The sequence below is a fragment of the Pleurodeles waltl genome, chromosome 10 (assembly GCF_031143425.1).
Source record: "Pleurodeles waltl isolate 20211129_DDA chromosome 10, aPleWal1.hap1.20221129, whole genome shotgun sequence".
In the NCBI taxonomy this organism is placed as follows: domain Eukaryota; kingdom Metazoa; phylum Chordata; class Amphibia; order Caudata; family Salamandridae; genus Pleurodeles; species Pleurodeles waltl.
This window is the reverse complement of record NC_090449.1, coordinates 1,018,049,951-1,018,071,278: the sequence shown is the minus strand read 5'-3', so window position 1 is coordinate 1,018,071,278 and position 21,328 is coordinate 1,018,049,951. Positions and strand designations below refer to the sequence as shown.

Here is a 21,328-nt window from a genome sequence, read left to right as displayed (position 1 = left end):
GTTTCGGCCACCTGTTTTGCCAACTAACCGTCATGTGACTTTCCTGAAGACTAGTTCAGATCCCTGGATTCTACCGAATCATTTAGTAGTAACTTAGTCTACGAAGCACATTCTCCTAAGTCACATTCACTGAAGCCATCATACAAACCGATCCGGGAGAACTTCCCTGTATTAATTAGGTAGAAAAAGGAGAAAAAGTTTTTGGAATGAGTGGTGTATATATTTTCTTGTTCTCAGGTTTTTATTTTATGATTTTTTGTTCTTACTGTACACTTCATAGAATCTCAAAGGTATTGCCCCCTACTGCTTTTAATATTGCCACATGGATCATTTATTAAACAATTGAGACCAGGGCACCCTTTAGACAGTTTTACTTTTCAAGATCCTACCCATCACACCAATATTCCCTTGAGGGTCATGGTTGAAAGAGATACCAACTGGATGCAGTTGGTATCAGGGAGAACTCTATTATGAAGCATGCAACTGTAGTGATCAGTGGGAGCGAGTTCTTTTACACAAAGAAATATTTTTCTTAGGTGTATTTAGGGAGTTCATAGTCCTTACAAATCTTTCAAGGACAATTGTAGAACTCTCAAATACTGAAAAACAATGGTGAGAGATAACAGGAGTATACTTCAAGGTGCACAAAAGGCAGATTCTCTGAGACCTGCTGGCCCACAATACATTTTCATTTGTCCACTTAAGCATGGTTGATAAGATGACCCTCTGGTCCGGAGAATTATCCATTAAGTATGTTTAGTTTATAGCAAGTTCACAAAGTAGTGTATAATTTACATGGGAATTGCTAGATGAGCTACAAACAGGCAGATGTATATTACTTATTTGTGCAACAGATATCAATATGCAGTTAGGTTGAAATACACAGCTTGTTGAGTTTTTATACATTTAGAGTGTATCTTGTGTGCTACTGCGTATGTCCTTGTGAAAAATGAGGGGTTATATTTATAAATGTATAGATGACATTTTTTTGCGTTTTCTCATATATACAAATTGCAAACTCACAAACTTTTATCACATTGGCAGGTGGAATCAACAAATACCCACCAGCACATCTCAGGACGCAATGTGAAAGGACCCGATTTTGAGAATGGTAAAAAACGGCTTGCAAGTTATGATTTTTTTTTATTTGAGGCTATTTTAAAGAAAACACATTCCTATTCTCATACTGATTTGTGTTCAAATGTCTTCTATAGAAAAACATATTACCTGCAAGAACCAACAAAGCTACTGACTCACCGAGTAAAGAGAGAATGATTTCACTTTCGCTACATTAAAGTCTATGACCATCATTTTAAAGTAGGTGGCTCATGTGCCTAATGATGGTGTGGTGGAGGCCACACTTCTGCCACACCAGCTGCAGCCTGGCCACCTACTTCAAAGGAATGTCCTCCACAAGCTAGGTGTCTTCACATAGCAATTGGGGACATTTTCAGAATTGCTCAGACCATGGTAGTCCCGGATAGAAAGAACAGTAATAGAAATGTTGTCAAATTCACTAAAAAGGATTTCATGATGTCGGAGACAGTTGCAGCTTGGCTATCTGGAAAACTGCCTTCCCTTGCACACTAACTAACTATGGAGCCTCAAACTGGGTCTTAATATTCAAACATAACATGATGAATCCCTCACTCTAGGTGTTGGATGTCTTCTCGCGGTGAGTGGGAGACATTTTGAAGGTTTGGAAAGGATGCCAAAATAATTAGTTTTAGATCTACTGAAATAGATTACCAGTGGTGAAGCAAAACATGAGACCCTTTGTACCCAAATTGAAAGTTTGCTGGTGTCAGTAGTAGAGAATCTGTCCTTGGCACACTGGGATCAACTGCATCTAGAACCTTGCCCTGGAAAGCTGACTAGACTCTTTTTAGTGTCCTTTCCATACTTGGAAAAATGCAATTAGTTCTGTATCAATTCTTGGGGTGGAGAGCACCGAATCTGGGATAGATGGTCATTGGCATTCTGATTTTAATTCAATGGTAATTGGTTTGTCCAGTGCACATCTGAAGTGAGAGAAGACATCTTCTGTAACATAATCAAGTGGTCCTGTTCCGTGGCAAGGTAGAGAATGACAAGTATTTTACTTTTTTTGTTATTGAGTCATCAGTGTTGGCGTCAAAACTATTTTCAGGAGATGTTAGTAAACCATGCGAATCAATGTCCATAATTTCAGTATCTAGATGAGTTTTGGCTAACTCTAAATCACAAGGGCCTAATATCTGGCTGGTAGCCACACAATCAATGATCCAATAATTTTAGAAATTCCACACACAGAAGAGTCAGTAGAGCAAGAAGCATTAACAAACATGTTTTGTTTTTAGAAGACTTTCCTTGGGTACCTATTTAGAAATGGCCCGTCATTAAAAAAATCTTTATCTGAATATGTACCAGCAGTATCTTCATACATTTGCCTGGGGCACAACATGGACAGCAACATTTGGAATTAATTGATTGATTCTCCAATCTTCAATGGTATACTTAAAAATATTTTTTTATTACTCACATACAAAAGGTCTAAAGAATTTATACAATGTCCACCATGAATATTACAAAGTAATAATTAATGTCTCTGTACAATATGGACAAAGCCATTGTAGGATCAAAACAGGCAACCTGTATTTCGTCTTAACGAGACTTCCTCTGGGCTTCTGAAGTATCAACAGAACTCTATCAGTCAATAGTTTCTGAAACCGAATAACTGATAGCTAAAATTTGGTTGCGCCAATATGATGAGAAGTAGTAATATTTCTTGAAAGGTGCAAAATGGATTGAACTTTACCAAAACATTATTGCCAGAGATACCCCTTGATAACGGATATGTATCCCTTATGTCTGAATCTACAAACTGAGATTTGCGCACAACGAACTGGAAGTAACGGGTATAGGCTAGCTGCTGCCAACAGGAACGAGAATTTAAAGCGTCTCCCAGAGATGTATTTATATCTCTCACAACAGCTTTCAGTCACTCAGAGACTATTGTTTAAACTGTATTATATGCTGAATTACCAATAAAACAATGGAGTTGATGTTGGAAGAATTCTTCTTGGAGTTCAGCTTGGGACAAATCAGCTCCCTGTGATATTTTTCAGCAAATCACATGTTGGGATGGAAAGGCCCTACATGATTTGAGAGCATGCACCCCTACCTTGAGGGACCCTAAATGATTGGAGTATTTTAGCCCTTTCCAGATGGAGCGCCCGCTACAAACCTGCCTGTACACTGAGAACCGCTTTAAGTTACCTCTATAGTGCGCCATTGATTAACAAGTGAAAGTACAGCCATTTCACCCCATTACATTAAACTAGCAGTAGTGGTACCATGTAATAGATTGGGAGAATGGCCTACTGGCCTTGCCATGATAAAGCTCTATCAAAGCTTATGGAATCGGATGGGTGGTGGTGTGTGGCTCTGTTTTTTTTCCAGCATGAGGCAGAAGTATATGGGCCCTTTTTGGCTATGGGTCTGTAGTATCCATTCTGATTTGCCGTAGAGACATGCTGAAAAAACATTAAGGTGGAGGTAGATTGCCAGTGTAGCTTATACTTCAGTTCTTCGTAATTATTAATCAATATCTGTACTTCTGTTTGTCACAAAACGTTTGGACGAACCTGCAAAAGCAGAATTCTTTGAAGCTAAAAGCCTTCTTAACAGTTCACTTTCTGTTCCACTCCAAACATGACACAAATGTTGCACAAGAATTGACATCACTCAATTTCCCATCATCCATCCGCACAGAAAGTGACATCACTGGTTTCCCACCAAAATAGTCTTTACAAGCAGAAACCAAGCAAGAGGACTTATTTCCATCAGCCAGCTGCACAGGAAGTGACATCACTGTAAGTGACACCACTAGATTTCCCATCATCTAGCTGCCCAGGCGTGATGGACACCTTAAGGTCAAATTTACTATTCTAACTCCAGTCCTAGAATACTTTCCACCAAATATTCCAGGAGGCTTATTTACTACTCTAACTCCAGTCCATGAATATTTTGAGGAATGTTATACATTTCTTTAGTATTTTTAGGAAGAGTTGAAAAGTCGTAGTTTTGGATTGCAGAAGGTGCTGCCCTGGAGGCACTGCTCAAGGTAGAAAACTAGGAATACCCCACTTTCAGGTCCTACTTAATGGTGCCCACAGCGCGCATACAAGCAGCTGGTGCATTGCAGGTGTGTCCAAGACATGCCAAAACGTAAGCCTGTCCATACTTGGACTGCCTCCAAGAATGGTGCTCTGGCCTTCACCCCTACCATCACTACACATCTGCAGCCCTCCATGCCCTCAACCTTGGCACTGCTCCACACGGTGCTGCCTCGCCACACCACAGAGGGAGTGTTCTGCTGCACTACCTGCAAGATTTCAGGCACTTACCCACACCCAACAACTCACCACACCCTCACTGACAGCACCCCACTTTCTCACATTGAATTCACAATTCACATTCACAAATTCCTACAACCACTCACACAGCACTATGCCTTCTTATGCATGCTTCTCAACACCCACGCACTCACCAATCACACCATAGAGATCTGGGACCTGCTGCATGACATACCATGCCTACTTTTCCTCAAGAAAAACTGGCTGAACCCTGCATCGGTACCTGACATTGCAACATCAGCTCCTGACATCATCCTGCCTCCCAGTTAAAAGATTGTCTGGCAAGACAGACTTCATAAGCCCAGAGGTGGAATCCTCATCATCGACAAGTTCGCTACCAGCTGCAGCACCTCCATGGACATGTAATGCTCCAAAATGGAACACTGGTCTTTCAAGCTCCTTGTCACCCAACTACACCCTAAGCAGCATTTTCATCTACAGACCACTGAGGCCGCACACCAGCTTCACCAACCACATCATGGAGTTTGTCACACCACTTACCCTCAAAGCTAGCAGTTAGATCCTACCCGGAGACCTGAACTTCTACCTGGAAAATCACTTCAACCCCAACTCAAAAGCACTCAAAGCCCTTGGAAGCTTGGCCTCACCCAAACATTAAAGGGAGCTACCCATGTCGTCCAACACTTCCTGGACCCTATTTTCACCACCTTTGACCACATCCGAGTCGACAAGCCCACACCAGTCTCCTGTACAGACCACACCCTTCTAAATTTCAATATCTCTGTCCCAGTTCAAAACACAAGAACCTCCAACAGACCAGCCCACCAAAACTGGAATAGCATCACTGACAAGGACTGCAACTCAACACCCACTGACCTGAACACAGCAACTGTCACCCAAAGTCATTGAGAATTTGAATAATGTGATTCCCTACTGTGCTGATTCTTTGGAACCCCTCAGACACAACAAGAGTGGGACTCCAGGCCAGTTGCTACACAGAGGAACTCAGACTGATGAAACACCACTGCCAACAACTGAAACGCAAATAGAGCATGAGCCACGATATTGCAGGGAGGAGCACATTCAAACCCACTCTGAGGCACTACCACCAATTTTTTTGGACCAACAAACCTACAGCTCTGGTGGAGCACATTGATGCCAGCACCAACAGAAACCAAGAAATTGTCACCATTGTGAAGAATTTCACCTCACCAAAGGCTAACTCCAACTTGATCACCCCATCACATGATCTGTACAACAATATCTCTCAATTCGTCTGCAACAAATCACCATCACTTACAGCAGTTTCAACCAGCTACTGGACCCAACAAACCTCGCCAAACGTCTCTCAATCTTTTCCAAGGAGAAACAGCTGCCACCATGAGGTCTTTCCACTCAGAGGCCCTATTATACCCCTGCCCCCACGCCTATTCCAGAGGGCTGCAACGCTTCAGTGCCAAGCTCACAACCTCCTGAATGCCTCTACTTCTTCCATGACTTTTCAATTGCTTAGAAACATGCAATTGTCCTCCCATTGTGGAAGAAACCATCTGTAGACCCTACAACACTTGCCAACTGTGGACAGATCTCCCAAGTACCATTCCTAGCTGTGGTCTTAGAGGAAATCATCAAAAGATGCCTCATTGAATACCCCAGTGACTACCAACTCCTTGACATCACGCAGTCTGGTTTCAGACCCTATCATAGCATGGAAACTGCCTTCATCACTGCCATGGATGATATCTGCATGACTCTTGACAGAGGAGACAAGGTGGCCCTCATCCTCCTGGACCTCTCCACATGGTATGATACAGGCTCCTTCCCCATCCTCATCCAATGCCTACACAACAATCCAAAAACACACTTCAGTGGATCTGCTCCTTCCTGATTGGAAGGACCAAGTCTGTCAGCCTTGAATTACACACCTCAGACACACATGACTTCATCTGCGTAGTTCCCTGAGGATCCTACCTGAGCATCATTCACTCTCAAGACATCATAGTCTTCTCCTACGCCAGAGACACACAACTCATCCTCCTCCTCACATGGAAGGTGCCATGTACCCGGATAAAGCCTGCAGGATAGAAATCGCCCACTGGATGAAAACCAACTCCTAAAGCTGAATACTGACAAGACTGAAATCATGATTTTAGAACAGCACTGGGACTCCACCTTGTGGCCAACAGAGCTATAACTGACACCCACACCCCCCCACCACTAACGCCACTAACCTCAGGATCATCACTGACAGCAAACTCAAAAAGAAAGAGAGGAGTCTGGAAGCAGTGACTGTGACTGGAGCAGGGGTGACTCCAAGCTCCATGGACCACCATAGAAAAGGACAGACAGACATAGAGGTTCCAAAACTCAAACTTTGGTCTTGTCACTTAAGTTTATGGCACCTGCTAGACATCCAGTTGGCTACTGCTTGCATACAATGATGGGACCTATTTTGGGTGATTTTAATATTATTGCTGACAGATACACTGAATTGTGCATAAGTTATAAGGTCAAAGCCGAAGGAACAAATAGGATAAATTAAAAGGGTATAGAAATTTAAAAGGATGGTTCTTAGGGATGTTTTGGGGGACCCCACACGTGATGGGAAGAAGGTCGAACAAAAAGGTGGGAGTTAAAGAGATAAACGGTTTGGTTATGGTCAGACAGGAAATGCTTTAAAGTGGCTAGGGTTTGCTTGTGATGCCACTATCCTTGAGGCTAGATATAAGGATGTGAGACTATAAAGAATGCTGCAGGAGATCAGATAGGAAGCTGATGATGCCACCTATGGCTATTGCAAGTTATTTGAAGAAAAAGTCTGGTGCTGAGGAGGATTCAAAAGATAAGGAATCTGGTGGTAGATAGAGTAACCACTAGAAAGATCATTACCAAAGATACATTACTTACTTGTCACATTTAGGAAGGAAATGACAACACAGAGGTTCTCATAAAGAGTTAGGGAGATTTGTCACTCTGCACAATGTACTTGCATGCTATATGGAGTACTATATAAATAATGACAAAATGTGTCATCCCAAATGTGTCATCTAAGTGCCCATGAAATGGTGATAGGCCTGTTTAATAGCAAAACTCCATATCTCATGAAAGGCCGTTCCAGTTGGACCAATGGTAGGTAAATATGGCAACTGAAACTATCAGATAGCTGTGGAAGGCTGAGCTTTATGCCCTTCAAAGTAGACTACACAAGATTTGTCTCAGTCGGCCCTAAAATACAGCAAGGGATAAAAAGTGAAACAAGGAATTGAAGAAAAGAAAAGAAGGAAAATGATATTGGGAAATGAAGAGAGAGATAGAGACAAAAGGGTAATAGATGAGAACAAGCATTTGCAATGCCACAGGTCTCACATTTGCTTCAGTTAGAGCTATTGGCATTGTAAATTCATAATTGGACTTTCCTTGCCACATAAATTAGTCAACCCTGCCTCATAATTTTGTCTTTTCCTAACACATAATTCCTGTGGTCCTGCATATAACTGACCATTTACCTTCCATTTACCTCCTTCCTCTATCTGCAGGCAAAAATGAAAACGTTGCTTTTTAGCATCCTAATTTTAGTCTTCCATGCTAAGTCCAATAAAATACCACTTTCACCTCCCCACCATCAGAGTTGCTGGCTGGCTAACACAATTCCCAAAAAAAGTCACAAGACAGCCACGGAGGAGTAACGAGAGAATTAAACTAGGAGGGTCACCCAAACATATCAAGAGTGTTCAAACAGTCATAGTGTAATAAGGATAGGGTAATAAGGATGTTAAGATGGCCCGAATCATGGTCAAAATTGCAATAAGGAAACTTAATAAAACATATACAATTATCATCTAAGCCCAATTAAAACCTTCAAAAGAAATAAATGTTTGGTATTAGACTGTAATTCTCAGAATAGCCACTAGAGGACACAACAATGAAAATAGCAAGTGTAAGAAACATGGTCATGTAACTATATAATTAGCCCCTAGGGGGCATAACCACTTGAAAAGAAAATGTCAGAAAGTAATGCACTATAACCATATATTTTGCCCATAAAGGACATGGCACATTACACATTTTTAAGCTAACAGGCTTACTGCAATTAAATTACAGACAGGGCCTTTAAAACACAAACTACTCCCATCTGTAAAATCAAAGTTACAACCATGAGAGCACTTAAAAAGACACTGAATGGTGGGAAGGGTTATTCTTTTGGGGCCACCAGTAACTTAGTGTGGGGACCCAGAGATGATGTAGACAGAAAGAGCACGTTGTGGTGAATATTTTGAAGGTGGTCCCATTGTCCTAGGACCACATCAGACTGAGTTATGAGCAAAACTGTTTTGTAAAAGTAATGCCCAGTTTCCTTGCTGCAAATATTGTACTATGTTCATATGTTGACTGTAATGCTTAGAACAGCCCCTAGAGAACACCACAATGTAAATAGCATTTGTAAGAAACATGGTCATGTAACAATATAGTTAGCCCGTATAGGTCATAACCACATGAAAAAATGGCAGGAGGTAATGCAGTATAACCATATATTTAACCCCTGGAGGGTGTAGTGCCTTACACATTTTCTGAGCAAACTGGCCTACTGCAGTGATATTACAAATAAGGCCTTTAAAACACAAACTACTCTCAACTATAAAACAAAAGTTCCAGCCATGAAGCTTTAACAGACACTGAATGGTAGGAGGGGTTATCATTTTGGGATCCCCACTAACCTAGTGTGGAGACCCATGGATGATGTAGGCAGAAAGAGTAGGTTGCCGTGAACGTTTTGGTGGTGGTCCTATTGTCCTAGGACCACCATAACCTGAGTTACGAGCAAAAAAGGTTTCTAAAAGTAAATTCCTAAAGCATTATGGGGCGAGTTTCCCGAGTACCGTAACTATTGTGGTATCGGCTTTCTTGCTGTGATGGCATTGAGATGGCCGTGGTTAAAAGCCCACAGAATACTTACAACAGGTCGAATGCAAAGTGCTTGCACGCTCGACCTAAAAAGGAAAAAGAAGAACACAGAAGTGAGATGAACTTGAAAGTGAGAAATGTACCTCTGATAATAAGTTAGGCAGTGCTATGTTACATATAATATAAAGACTACATACAGAGATGGAGGAAACGTAAAAGAGAGAAATGGTTTGAGAGAGCAGGGAAAGAGAAACAAAGAGCAAGAGAAAGGTAGGGAAAAGGGAAGTGGAGGAAAGAATGTGTGGAGGAAATGAGTGAGTAAGAAATGAATGATAAATATATGACATGAAAAGGGAGGGGAAAACAGAGTAAGTGTTAGAAGTGAAAAGATCGTATCTTACATGTTTATTATAATATTAAGTAGTGAAACTAAACGTAGTTTGATTAAACATAAAAATGCATTCTGAAAAGAAAAGTGCAGCAGGCCTGGCAGCCCCGTCTCATACTAGAAGCAACAGTCAGTCCCAGTTAGCCACCAAGCACAAAGTCATAATCTATTGCTGCAGAGAAAGGTATCGCCCCAGTTCTTTCCTTTTTTGTGTTATTAATTTTACAAACATTAGGGAGGCCTTGCTCTAAATAATGCAATTAGTCTATTGACCAGAACAAGTCAATTTTAATATCTTTTTTGTCAAATTTCAGGTCAAATCCACCAGAGAACATAGCTAAATGGTGCTTGAAGACAGAAGCAGGACAGTACTGCACATCAATGTGACATGAACATGCAACCCCGAGCGCGTGCCTGCTCCAGCCGGAAGCCTTGGGAACATCGAAGCCTTAGTCTCAGCTAGGTTCTGACTATACAAATGCTACACACATACAATCAGCCAATGACACCAGAACTGCAGTGGCGTGTCAGGAAAAATACATATCTATCCCAGTGCATTCCTAAATCATTTCAGTTGCACTGTTATCTCAGGATTAGAACCAGTATATTCAATGTGCCATTTCATGTAACTAAATGTTTTTTATGGTGCTTTTAAAAATGTTACAGGAAGAACAGAAGTATGAAAACTTTTGCAATCATGCCATAAATGCAACACGTCCAGCAACAACTGGAAAACAATAGAAAAAAGATGGAAACATGGAAAAGACAAAAGCGACTGATATGAAAATAAATGTTCAATTTCAGTTAAGTGCATGGAATGAAAACCTAAGGTGTGCATGGTGCATTGAAGAACAAGAATAACCTTGTTCCATGTGTAAATATGCAAGCTCATTGGTGGGATTCGTTTGCTTTATAGATATGTGTTTCATTTCGGCAGCCTTCTGATTAGTTTGAGGACATCACAGGGTCTCAGCGATTGATTCGCCATGTTATCAGGCCTATGAACTTCTATGGCACCACGTGAATACTGCATTATACTTTGTTCAGTAGAGGTACTTCATCCAAATACAGACTGTTTCAATTGCTAATCGAGTGCGTCTTCCGGGCTTCAAGAACTAAAAGAAACAAAAAAAACTTGCTGAAGATCACACAGATCACCAGTGGAAGCCACGACTCGGGCAGGAGAAGCACATAACCCCAAATGCTTTTTTCTTGACTACATGAATCAATGGGATAGGGTAGAATGTCATTCTTAATGTTTGCATCCTATTGGTACAAAATAAATGCCAATGATGATTGACTCCACTCCTCCTCTTTTACAAGGATAATGCTGATCTGACCTCAGGGTCCAAAAGCTACAAATGGATAAGTATTGAATCCCTAAGATAACAATTTAGCACTTGTATTAGCTATAACAAAACAGAAAGCACACCGCAGGTTACCAGTTAGAGCATTTATCCATGTTTGTCACATGACAGAGCCCGCTCTCTTCCTGTTTAGACTCCTTATTATATTTAGCAACCAATGGATTTAGGATATACACAAAGCTTTAGAGGCTGATGTCAGGGAAAATTTGGCATGCAGGGGTATCTTGTATTACACTAGTTTCCATCTCAAATGTACAATACTAAAAGAAAAAATAACTTTTCTTTAAAATCTCAACATCTGTAACATTTGATGAAGATCCATGGTATTGTGTTGGGAGATTGCTGCCTACTCAAGGCGACTCGTGTTTTCAGGCAGCATCAGAGTCCTTGGTTTAAACCTGAGGTCAAAACGACAGTGGTATCTGTGAGAGGGTAGTGCGTAATTACACCAAGAAATAAATCAGATGCATTCACTAAATTCTTAGTCGCCAAATCTTACACTGATATAAAAGATCATCAATAAGGTAACACAGGACACTGGTCATTGGTTCACACAGGAAATATGTTCTATATGGGTTTCCATATATTTAACATGAAGGTAGAGAATGCAGAGTTTCTTCAATACACTGAAAAAAATTAAAAAAATAAAATGAGAACAAGCATTTGCAATGCAATGGGTTCCGCATTTGCTCGGGTTTGAGCTATTAGCGTTGTAAATTCGTAGCTGGATTTTTCTTACCACTTAAATTGAAAATGAAAAGTAAAACAGTTGACATAAGTGAGCTGATTTAAAGCGCCATGGCCGCCATGAGCATAAGCACGAAGGAGAGACACAAAAAGAAAAAGAAGTTCGCTCGAAGTCAAACGCATCAGCAATCGTGCAATTATCCATGTAACATGGTCGATGGCCAAGGCGGTAACAAAACCACCCCAAGTAGGGACCAAGGGATCTAGATTTTGGGGGACCGTCACCATTGAGACAAAGTAACCCATCTTCAATATCTAAATCAGGCCCTTAGTGTCTAATGAAGGAAGTAAATGCCAATTTGTGAAACCAGTTAGTGGTCAAAGTGTGAGGAAAGCAAGAATATAATTACATTATGTACCACAATCAATGGACTTACTGGAATGCAGATACAGAAGAACCCTGTTTTGGGTCAGATGGAATAGTGGTTTAAACAAAAGGCCATGCTGCAAGGTTGAGCTACAGTTAGAGATCCAAAGTTAAAGGTTAAAACCTGAAATATGATGAGCATGTACCAAAGTGGATGAGAATTATGGATAAGCTGGTATTGATGCTCTGCAAAATAGTACATTATGTGGAAAGTAGCCGGAAAAGAAGCCTGAAAAAAAACAGAGCTTGGTGTGTTAAGCCTCAAAACGTTTTCACCAATCAGAATTAAGTGCAGGATAAACCTCACCTACTGTAGTGAAAAAAATGGCACTGAATTTAAGTGTGAGGTCACTCCATTTAATCAAAGACCAGTTCAATGTCGAGAGTTAAACAAAATGGACTTGAAAGGGCTACCAGACAGTATCATGCAGTGCCGGGTAGCATGCTGCACCAAAGTAGCAATATAAAATTAGAGATCGGGGTGTACCGGCATGGAAGAATTCCCATCAGACAAAGAGTACCAGTTTGAGCATGCAATAAACCCATAAGGATTCTCTACAATGCTGTTAGAGCGCTGAATGAGGGTGTAAGGAAATGCCTCCTTGGCACGGTTTCCCCCTGACATTTTGCCTTTGCTGATGCTAAGTTATGATTTGAAAGTGTGCTGGGACCCTGCTAACCAGGCCCCAGCACCACTGTTCTTTCCCTAAACTGTACCTTTGTCTCCACAATTGGCACACCTCTGGCACTCCGGTAAGTCCCTTGTAACTGGTCCCCCTGGTACCAAGGGCCCTGATGCCAGGGAAGGTATCTAAGGGCTGCAGCATGTCTTATGCCACCCTGGGGACCCCTCACTCAGCACATGCGCACTGCTTCCCAGCTTGTGTGTGCTGGTGGGGAGAAAATTACTAAGTCGACATGGCACTCCCCTCAGAGTGCCATGCCAACGTCACACTGCCTGTGGCATAGGTAAGTCACCCCTCTAGCAGGCCTCTAAGGCTTGGTGCACTATACCACAGGTGAGGGCATATGTGCATGAGCACTATGCCCCTACAGTGTCTAAGCAAAACCCTAGACATTGTAAGTGCAGGGTAGCCATAAGAGTATATGGTCTGGGAGTTTGTCAAACATGAACTCCACAGTTTCATAATGGCTACACTGAAATCTGGGAAGTTTGGTATCAAACTTCTCAACACAATTGATGACAGTGTGCAATTTATTGTAACGTACACCCAGAGGGCACCTAAGAGGTGCCCCCTGAATACCAACCCGACTTCCAGTGTAGGCTGACTAGTTTCTGCCAGCCTGCCACACACCAGACATGTTGCTGGCCACATGGGAAGAGTGCCTTTGTTACTCTGTGGCCAGGAACAAAGCCTGTACTGGCTGGAGGTGCTTCTCACCTCCCCCTGCAGGAACTGTAACACCTGGCGGTGAGCCTCAAAGGCTGTTCAAAACCAGCTACTTCTTTGCAACAAAGAAGCAACTTCCAAAGACTGCACGTTTCCCGCCGGAAGCGTGAGACTCGACACTCTGCACCCGACACCCCCGGCTCGAGATCCAGAGAACCAACAACACAGGGAGGACTCCCCGGCGACTGCAAGTCCGTGAGTAGCCAGAGACGACCCCCCCCTGAACCTCCACAGCAACGCCTGCAGAGAGAATCCAGAGGCTCCCCCTGACCGCGACTGCCTATAACAAGGGACCCGATGCCTGGAACCAACACTGCACCCACAGGCCCCAGGACCTGAAGGAACCGAACTCCAGCACAGGAGCAACCCCCAGGAGATCCTCTGCCTAGCCCAGGTGGTGGCTGTCCCGAGAAGCCCCCCCTGTGTCTGCCTGCCCCGGTAGAGTGACCCCCCGGTCCCTCCATTGTTTTCAATCTAAAACCCGACGCCTGCTTTGCTCACTACACCCAGCCACCCCTGTGCCACTGAGGGTGTACTTTGTGTGCCTTCTCGTGACCCCCCCCCAGTGCTCTACAAAAACCCCCTGGTCTTCCCCCCAAGGACGCAGGTACTTACCTGCTGGCAGACTGGAACCAGAGTACCCCTGTTCCCCATAGGCACCTATGTGTTTTGGGCACCTCTTTGACCTCTGCACCTGACCAGCCCTGAGCTGCTGGTGTAGTAACTTTGGGGTTGCCTTGAACCCCCAAAGGCAGGCTGCCTATGCCCCAAACTTGAGACTTGTCAGTGTTTTACTTACCTCCAAAACTAACCTTTACTTACCTTCCCCAGGAACTGTTGATTTTTGCACTGTGTCCACTTTTAAAATAGCTTATTGCCATTTTTACAAAGACTGTACATGATATTGTGTTCATTCAAAGTTCCTAAAGTATCTAAGTGAAGTACCTTGCATTTAAAGTGTTTGATGTAAATCTTGAACCTGTGGTTCTTAAAATAAACTAAGAAAATATATTTTTCAATATAAAAACCTATTGGCCTGGAGTAAGTCTTTGAGGGTGTGTTCCTCATTTATTGCCTGTGTGTGTACAACAAATGCTTAACCCTACCCTCTGATAAGCCTACTGCTCGGCCACACTACCACAAATAGTGCATTAGAATTATCTAATTTTGCCACTATCTTACCTCTATGGGGAACCCTTGGACTCTGTGCACGCTATCTCTTACTTTGAGATAGTATATACAGAGCCAACTTCCTACATTTGTGGATCAGCGGTGGGGTCTAAGACTTTGCATTTGCTGGACTACTCAGCCAATACCTGATCACACAACTAAATTCCAAAAATTTTCATTAGAAACAGATGTTTGCAATTGTAGCTATTTTTAAAAAAAATTAAAAGTCCTGCTAGGGCCTTGTGTAAGTCCCTGTTAGCATTTCTTTTAGAGTTTAAAAGGTTTTTGAAAGTTTGGATTAAGTTCAAGTGTTAGTCAGAGATTCTGGTTCTTCCATAGGGGAGACTAGTAACTCTGGAAGCATTGAGGGCAGCCTCAATGAAGATGACCTCCTGTTAGCCAGGATGGCCAAAAGATTGGCTTTGGAGAGACAGCTCCTAGCCATAGAAAGGGAAAGACGAAAGATGAGTTTAGCTCCTATCAATGGTGGCAGCAACATAAATCGGGTCAGAGAAAATACTGACATGCTAAAGATCTCCAAAGGGATTGTAACAAAATATGAAGATGGTGATGATATCACCAAATGGTTCACAGCTTTTGAGAGGGCTTGTGCAACCAGAAAAGTAAACAAATCTCACTGGGGTGCTCTCCTTTGGGAAATGTTCACTGGAAAGTGTAGGGATAGACTCCTCACACTCTCTGGTAAAGATGCAGAATCCTATGACCTCATGAAGGCTACCCTGATTGAGGGCTTTGGATTATCAATTCAGGAGTACAGGATTAGGTTCAGGGGGGCTCAAAAATCCTCAAGCCAGACCCGGGTTGACTTTGTTGACTTCTCAGTCAAAACACTGGATGGTTGGATTAATGGCAGTGGTGTAAATGAGTATGATGGGCTGTATAACGTGTATATGAAGGAACACCTGTTAAGTAATTGTTTCAATGATAAACTGCATCAGCATCTGGTAGACCTAGGTCCTATTTCTCCCCAAGAATTGGGAAAGAAGGCAGACCATTGGGTCAAGACTAGGGTGACCAAGACTTCTACAGGGGGTGACCAAAAGAAAGGGGTCACAAAGACTCCCCAGGGTAAGAATGTTGAGACATCCAAGGGAAAAAGTAAAGAATCTTCTACAGGAACCCAGAAACCTGCTCAGGAGGGTGGGTTCAAAGCCTCTTCACAATCCTCATTTGGGTACAAGGGTAAAAACTTTGATCCCAAAAAGGCCTGATGTCGTAGCTGTAATCAGCAGCGACACCAAACTGGAGACAAGGCCAGTCCCAAGAAAGGTTCCACTCCAACTACTACTCCAGGTAGCACTGGCATAGCCAGTCTCCAGGTGGGATCAACAGTGTGCCCAGAGCAAATCAGGGTTCACACTGAAGGTACATTAGTCTCTGAGGGTGAGGTGGACCTAGCCACTCTTGCTGCCTGGCCGCCTAACATGCAAAAATACAGGCAGCAGCTCTTAATTAATGGGACAAGTGTAGAAGCCCTGAAGGATACAGGTGCCAGTGTCACAATGGTGACAGACAAACTGGTTTCCCTAGGACAATACCTGACTGGACAAATGTATCCAGTCACCAACGCTGACAATCAGACTAAAGTACATCCCATGGCTATGGTAACTTTAGAATGGGGAGGGGTCATTGGCCTGAAACAGGTGGTAGTCTCTTCTGCTATACCAGTAGACTGTCTGCTTGGAAATGATCTGGAGTCCTCAGCATGGGCTGAGGTAGAACTCAAAACCCATGCACCCATGCTGGGTATCCCTGAACTGGTGTGTGTCAAGACAAGGGCACAGTGCAAGGCTCAGGGTGAAGAATAAGTGTTGGAGTCTGGAATAATGGCCCAACCTTCCAAGAGAAAAGGAAAGAAGACTGGGGAACCAACTTCAGCACAGAAAAAAGAAACAGAACCTTTCTTCCCAGGAAGAAGTTCTATCCCCTGAGGGAACTGAGTCCATGGAGCTGGAACCTTACCAGGCTGAGCTCTTGGGCCCAGGGGGACCCACAAGGGAACAACTGAGCAAGGGGCAAGAAACGTGTCCCTCTCTTGAAGGCCTAAGGCAGCAAGCTGCTGAAGAAACCAAAGGAAATGTCATTGGAACCCACAGGGTCTATTGGGAAGATGGACTCCTTTACACTGAGGCAAGAGATCCAAAACCTGGTGCCACTAGGAGAATGATAGTGCCTCAGGAGTTTAGGGAGTTTATTCTGACCTTAGGCCATGACATTCCCCTTGCTGGGAATTTGGGACAAACCAAGACATGGGAGAGGTTAGTCAACCATTCCTATTGGCCCAATATCCCCCAATATGCCCCCTGTGTCACCTGTCAAGCCAGTGACAAGACAGGTGGCCATCCAAAGGCCTCCCTCGTTCCACTTCCAGTGGTGGGGGTTCCCTTTGAAAGAGTGGGAGTGGATATAGTGGGTCCCCTTGAACCTCCCACAGCCTCAGGGAAACAGTATATCCTAGTAGTAGTGCATCATGCTACTAGATACCCTGAAGCAATTCCCCTTAGGTCGACTACTGCCCCAGCAGTAGCCAAAGCACCCATTGGTATCTTTACCAGAGTGGGATTTAATAAGGAGGTGATTTCTGACAGAGGTACCAACTTCATGTCAGCTTACCTGAAACATATGTGGAATGAGTGTGGGATGACTTACAAATTCACCACACCATACCATCCAGAAACCAATGGGCTTGTGGAAAGATTAAACAAGACATTGAAGGGCATGATCATGGGGCTCCCTGAAAAACTCAAAAGGAGACGGGATGTCCTCTTGCCATGCCTGCTTTTCGCCTGCAGAGAGGTGCCTTCAGAAGGGAGTGGGGTTTTCCCCCTTTGAACTTCTGTTTGGCCATCCTGTTAGGGGACCACTGGCTCTTGTAAAAGAAGGCTGGGAGAGACCTCTCCATGAGCCTAAACAAGATTTGGTGGACGATGTACTAGGCCTACGTTCAAGGATGCCAGAGTACATGGAAAAGGCAAGCAAAAACCTTGAGGCCAGCCAACAACTCCACAAGATGTGGTATGACCAAAAGGCTGCTATGGTTGAGTTTCAGCCAGGGCAGAAAGTCTGGGTTCTGGAGCCTGTGGCTCCCAGTGCACTTAAGGACAGATGGAGTGGCCCTTACCCAGTGCTAGAGAGAAAGAGTCAGGCCACCTACCTGGTAGACCTAGGCACTAGCAGGACCCCCAAAAGGGTGATCCATGTGAACCGCCTCAAACTCTTTCATGACAGGGCAGATGTAAACATGTTAATGGCTACAGATGAGGACCAGGAAGCTGAGAGTGAACCTCTCCCCAATCTCCTCTCCTCTGACCCTAAAGATGGCACAGTAGATGGAGTGATCTATTCAGACACCCTCTCTGGGCAACAGCAAGCTAACTGCAGGCAAGTCCTCCAGCAGTTTGCTGAGGTCTTTTCCCTAACCCCTGGTCAGACACACATGTGTACCCATGATGTAGGCACAGGAGACAGCATGTCTGTCAAATACAACATTTTTAGACAGTCTGACCGAGTTAAGGAAAGCATCAAAGTGGAAGTCCACAAGATGCTGGAGTTGGGAGTAATTGAGCACTCTGATAGTCCCTGGGCTAGCACAGTGGTCTTAGTCACCAAACCTCACACAAAAGATGGCAAGAGAGAGATGAGGTTCTGTGTGGACTACAGAGGGCTTAATTCTGTCACCAAGACAGATGCTCATCCCATTCCAAGAGCAGATGAGTTAATTGATAAATTGGGTGCTGCCCAATACTTGAGTACCTTTGACTATACAGCAGGGTACTGGCAAATAAGAATGGCACCAGGAGCAAAAGAGAAAACAGAATTATCTACACCTAATGGGTACTACCAGTTTACTGTGATGCCCTTTGGCTTAAAGAATGCCCCTGCCACCTTCCAAAGGTTGGTGAATCAAGTCCTTGCTGGCTTGGAGTCCTTTAGTGCAGCTTATCTTGATGATATTGCTGTCTTTAGCTCCAACTAGCAGGATCACCTGGTCCCCCTGAAGAAGGTTGTGCAGGTCCTGCAAGCAGCAGTCCTCTCTATCAAGGCATCTAAATGTCAGATAGGGCCGGGTACTGTGGTTTACTTGGGTCACCTTGTTGGTGGAGGCCAAGTTCAGCCACTTCAACCCAAGACCAAACTATTCTGGACTGTGTAGCTCCAAAAACTCAGACTCAAGCCAGGGCATTCCTTGGCTTGACTGGGTACTATAGGAGGTTTGTGAAGGGATATGGATCAATAGTGACACCCCTCACAGAACTTACCTCCAAGAAAATGCCCAGGAAAGTTAACTGGACCATGGAATGTCAACAGGCCTTTGACACCCTGAAACAAGCTATGTGCACAACACCAGTTCTAAAAGCTCCAGATTACTCCAAGCAGTTCATTGTACAGACAGATGCATCTGAACATGGGATAGGAGCAGTCCTGTCCCAGACAAATGATGATGGCCTTGACCAGCCTGTTGCTTTTATTAGCAGGAGGTTACTCCCCAGGGAGCAGCGTTGGAGTGCCATTGAGAGGGAAGCCTTTGCTGTGGTCTGGTCCCTGAAGAAGTTGAGACCATACTTCTTTGAAACTCACTTCATAGTTCAGACTGACCACAGACCTCGTAGATGGCTGATGCAAATGAAAGGAGAAAACCCAAACTTGTTGAGGTGGTCCATATCCCTACAGGGAATGGACTTTATAGTGGAACACAGACCTGGGACTGCCCATGCCAATGCATATGGCCTTTCCAGGTTCTTCCACTTAGAAAATGAAGACTCTCTTTGGAAAGGTTAGTCTCATCCTCTTTCGTTTGCGTGGGGGGGTTGTGTAAGTAAATGCTTCCTTGGCATGGTTACCCCCTGACCTTTTGCCTTTGCTGATGCTAAGTTATGATTTGAAAGTGTGCTGGCACCCTGCTAACCAGGCCCCAGCACCAGTGTTCTTTCACTAAACTGTATCTTCGTCTCCACAATTGGCACAACCCTGGCACTCAGGTAAGTCCCTTGTAACTGTTACCCCTGGTACCAAGGGCCCTGATGCCAGGGAAGGTCTCTAAGGGCTGCAGCATGTCTTATGCCACCCTGGGGACCCCTCACTCAGCACGTGCACACTGCTTCCCAGCTTGTGTGTGCTGGTGGGGAGAAAATGACTAAGTCGACATGGCACTCCCCTCAGGGTGCCATGCCAACCTCACACTGCCTGTGGCATAGGTAAGTCACCCCTCTAGCAGGCCTTACAGCCCTAAGGCAGGGTGCACTATACCACAGGTGAGGGCATATGTGCATGAGCACTATGCCCCTACAGTGTCTAAGCAAAGCCTTAGACATTGTAAGTGCAGGGAAGCCATAAGAGTATATTGTCTGGGAGTTTGTCAAAAACGAACTCCACAGCTCCATAATGGCTACACTGAAATATGGGAAGTTTGGTATCAAACTTCTCAGCACAATAAATGCACACTGATGCCAGTGTGCAATTTATTGTAACATTCACCCAGAGGGCACCTTAGAGGTGCCCCCTGAATACCAACCCGACCTCCGGTGTAGGCTGACTAGTTTCCGCCAGCCTGACACACACCAGACATGTTGCTGGCCACATGGGGAGAGTGCCTTTGTCACTCTGTGGCCAGGAACAAAGCCTGTACTGGGTGGAGGTGCTTCTCACCTCCCCATGCAGGAACTGTAACACCTGGCGGTGAGCCACAAAGGCTCACCCCTTTTGTTACAGCGCCCCAGGGCTTTCCAGCTAGTGGAGATGCCTGACCCTCCGGCCACTGTCCCCACTTTTGGTGGCAAGCCTGGAGGAGGTAATTAAAAAACACAAGGAGGAGCCACCCACCAGTCAGGACAGCCCCTAAGGTGTCCTGAGCTGAGGTGACTCCTGCTTTTAGAAATCCTCCATCTTGAGAGTGGAGGATTCCCCCAATAGGATTAGGGATGTGCCACCCTCCAGGACAGTAGCCATTGGCTACTGCCCTCCCAGACCTAAACACACCCCTAAACTCAGTATTTAGGGGCACCCCAGAACCTAGGAAACCAGATTCCTGCAACCTTAACAAAGAAGAAGGACTGCTGACCTGAAGCCCTGCAGAGAAGATGGAGAAGACAACTGCTTTGTCCCCAGCCCTACCGGCCTGTCTCCCAACTTCGTAGAAAACTGCAACAGCGACGCATCCAACAGGGACCAGCGACCTCTGAAGCCTCAGAGGACTTCCCTGCACCCAAGGCCCAAGAAACTCCTGAGAACAGCGGCCCTGTTCAAAACCAGCTACTTCTTTGCAACAAACAAGCAACTTTCAAAGACTGCACATTTCCCGCCGAAGCATGAGACTCGACACTCTGCACCCGGCGCCCCCGGCTCGAGATCCAGAGAACCAACAACACAGGGAGGACTCCCCTGCAACTGCGAGCCCGTGAGTAGCCAGAGACGACCCCCCTGAACCTCCATAGCGACGCCCACAGAGAGAATCCAGAGGCTCCCTCTGACCGCGACTGCCTGTAACAAGGGACCCGACACCTTGAGTGTGTGTTCCTCATTAATTGCCTGTGTGTGTACAACAAATGTTTAACACTATCCTCTGATAAGCCTACTGCTCGACCACACTACCACAAATA

At 44.4% G+C, this 21,328-nt stretch overlaps 1 protein-coding gene across 1 annotated transcript in view; it reads left to right on the top strand.

Moving 5' to 3' along the window:
- The window catches only part of COL6A6 (collagen type VI alpha 6 chain), a 446,491-nt gene extending 435,543 nt beyond the window's left edge, over positions 1-10,948 (top strand). Inside the window, exons 38-39 of the mRNA XM_069212366.1 lie at positions 1,045-1,111; positions 9,963-10,948. Coding sequence (XP_069068467.1) covers positions 1,045-1,106 — 62 coding nt within the window. The 3' untranslated portion in view covers positions 1,107-1,111; positions 9,963-10,948. The remainder of the gene's footprint in view (positions 1-1,044; positions 1,112-9,962) is intronic.
- Positions 10,949-21,328: the final 10,380 nt, after the last annotated feature.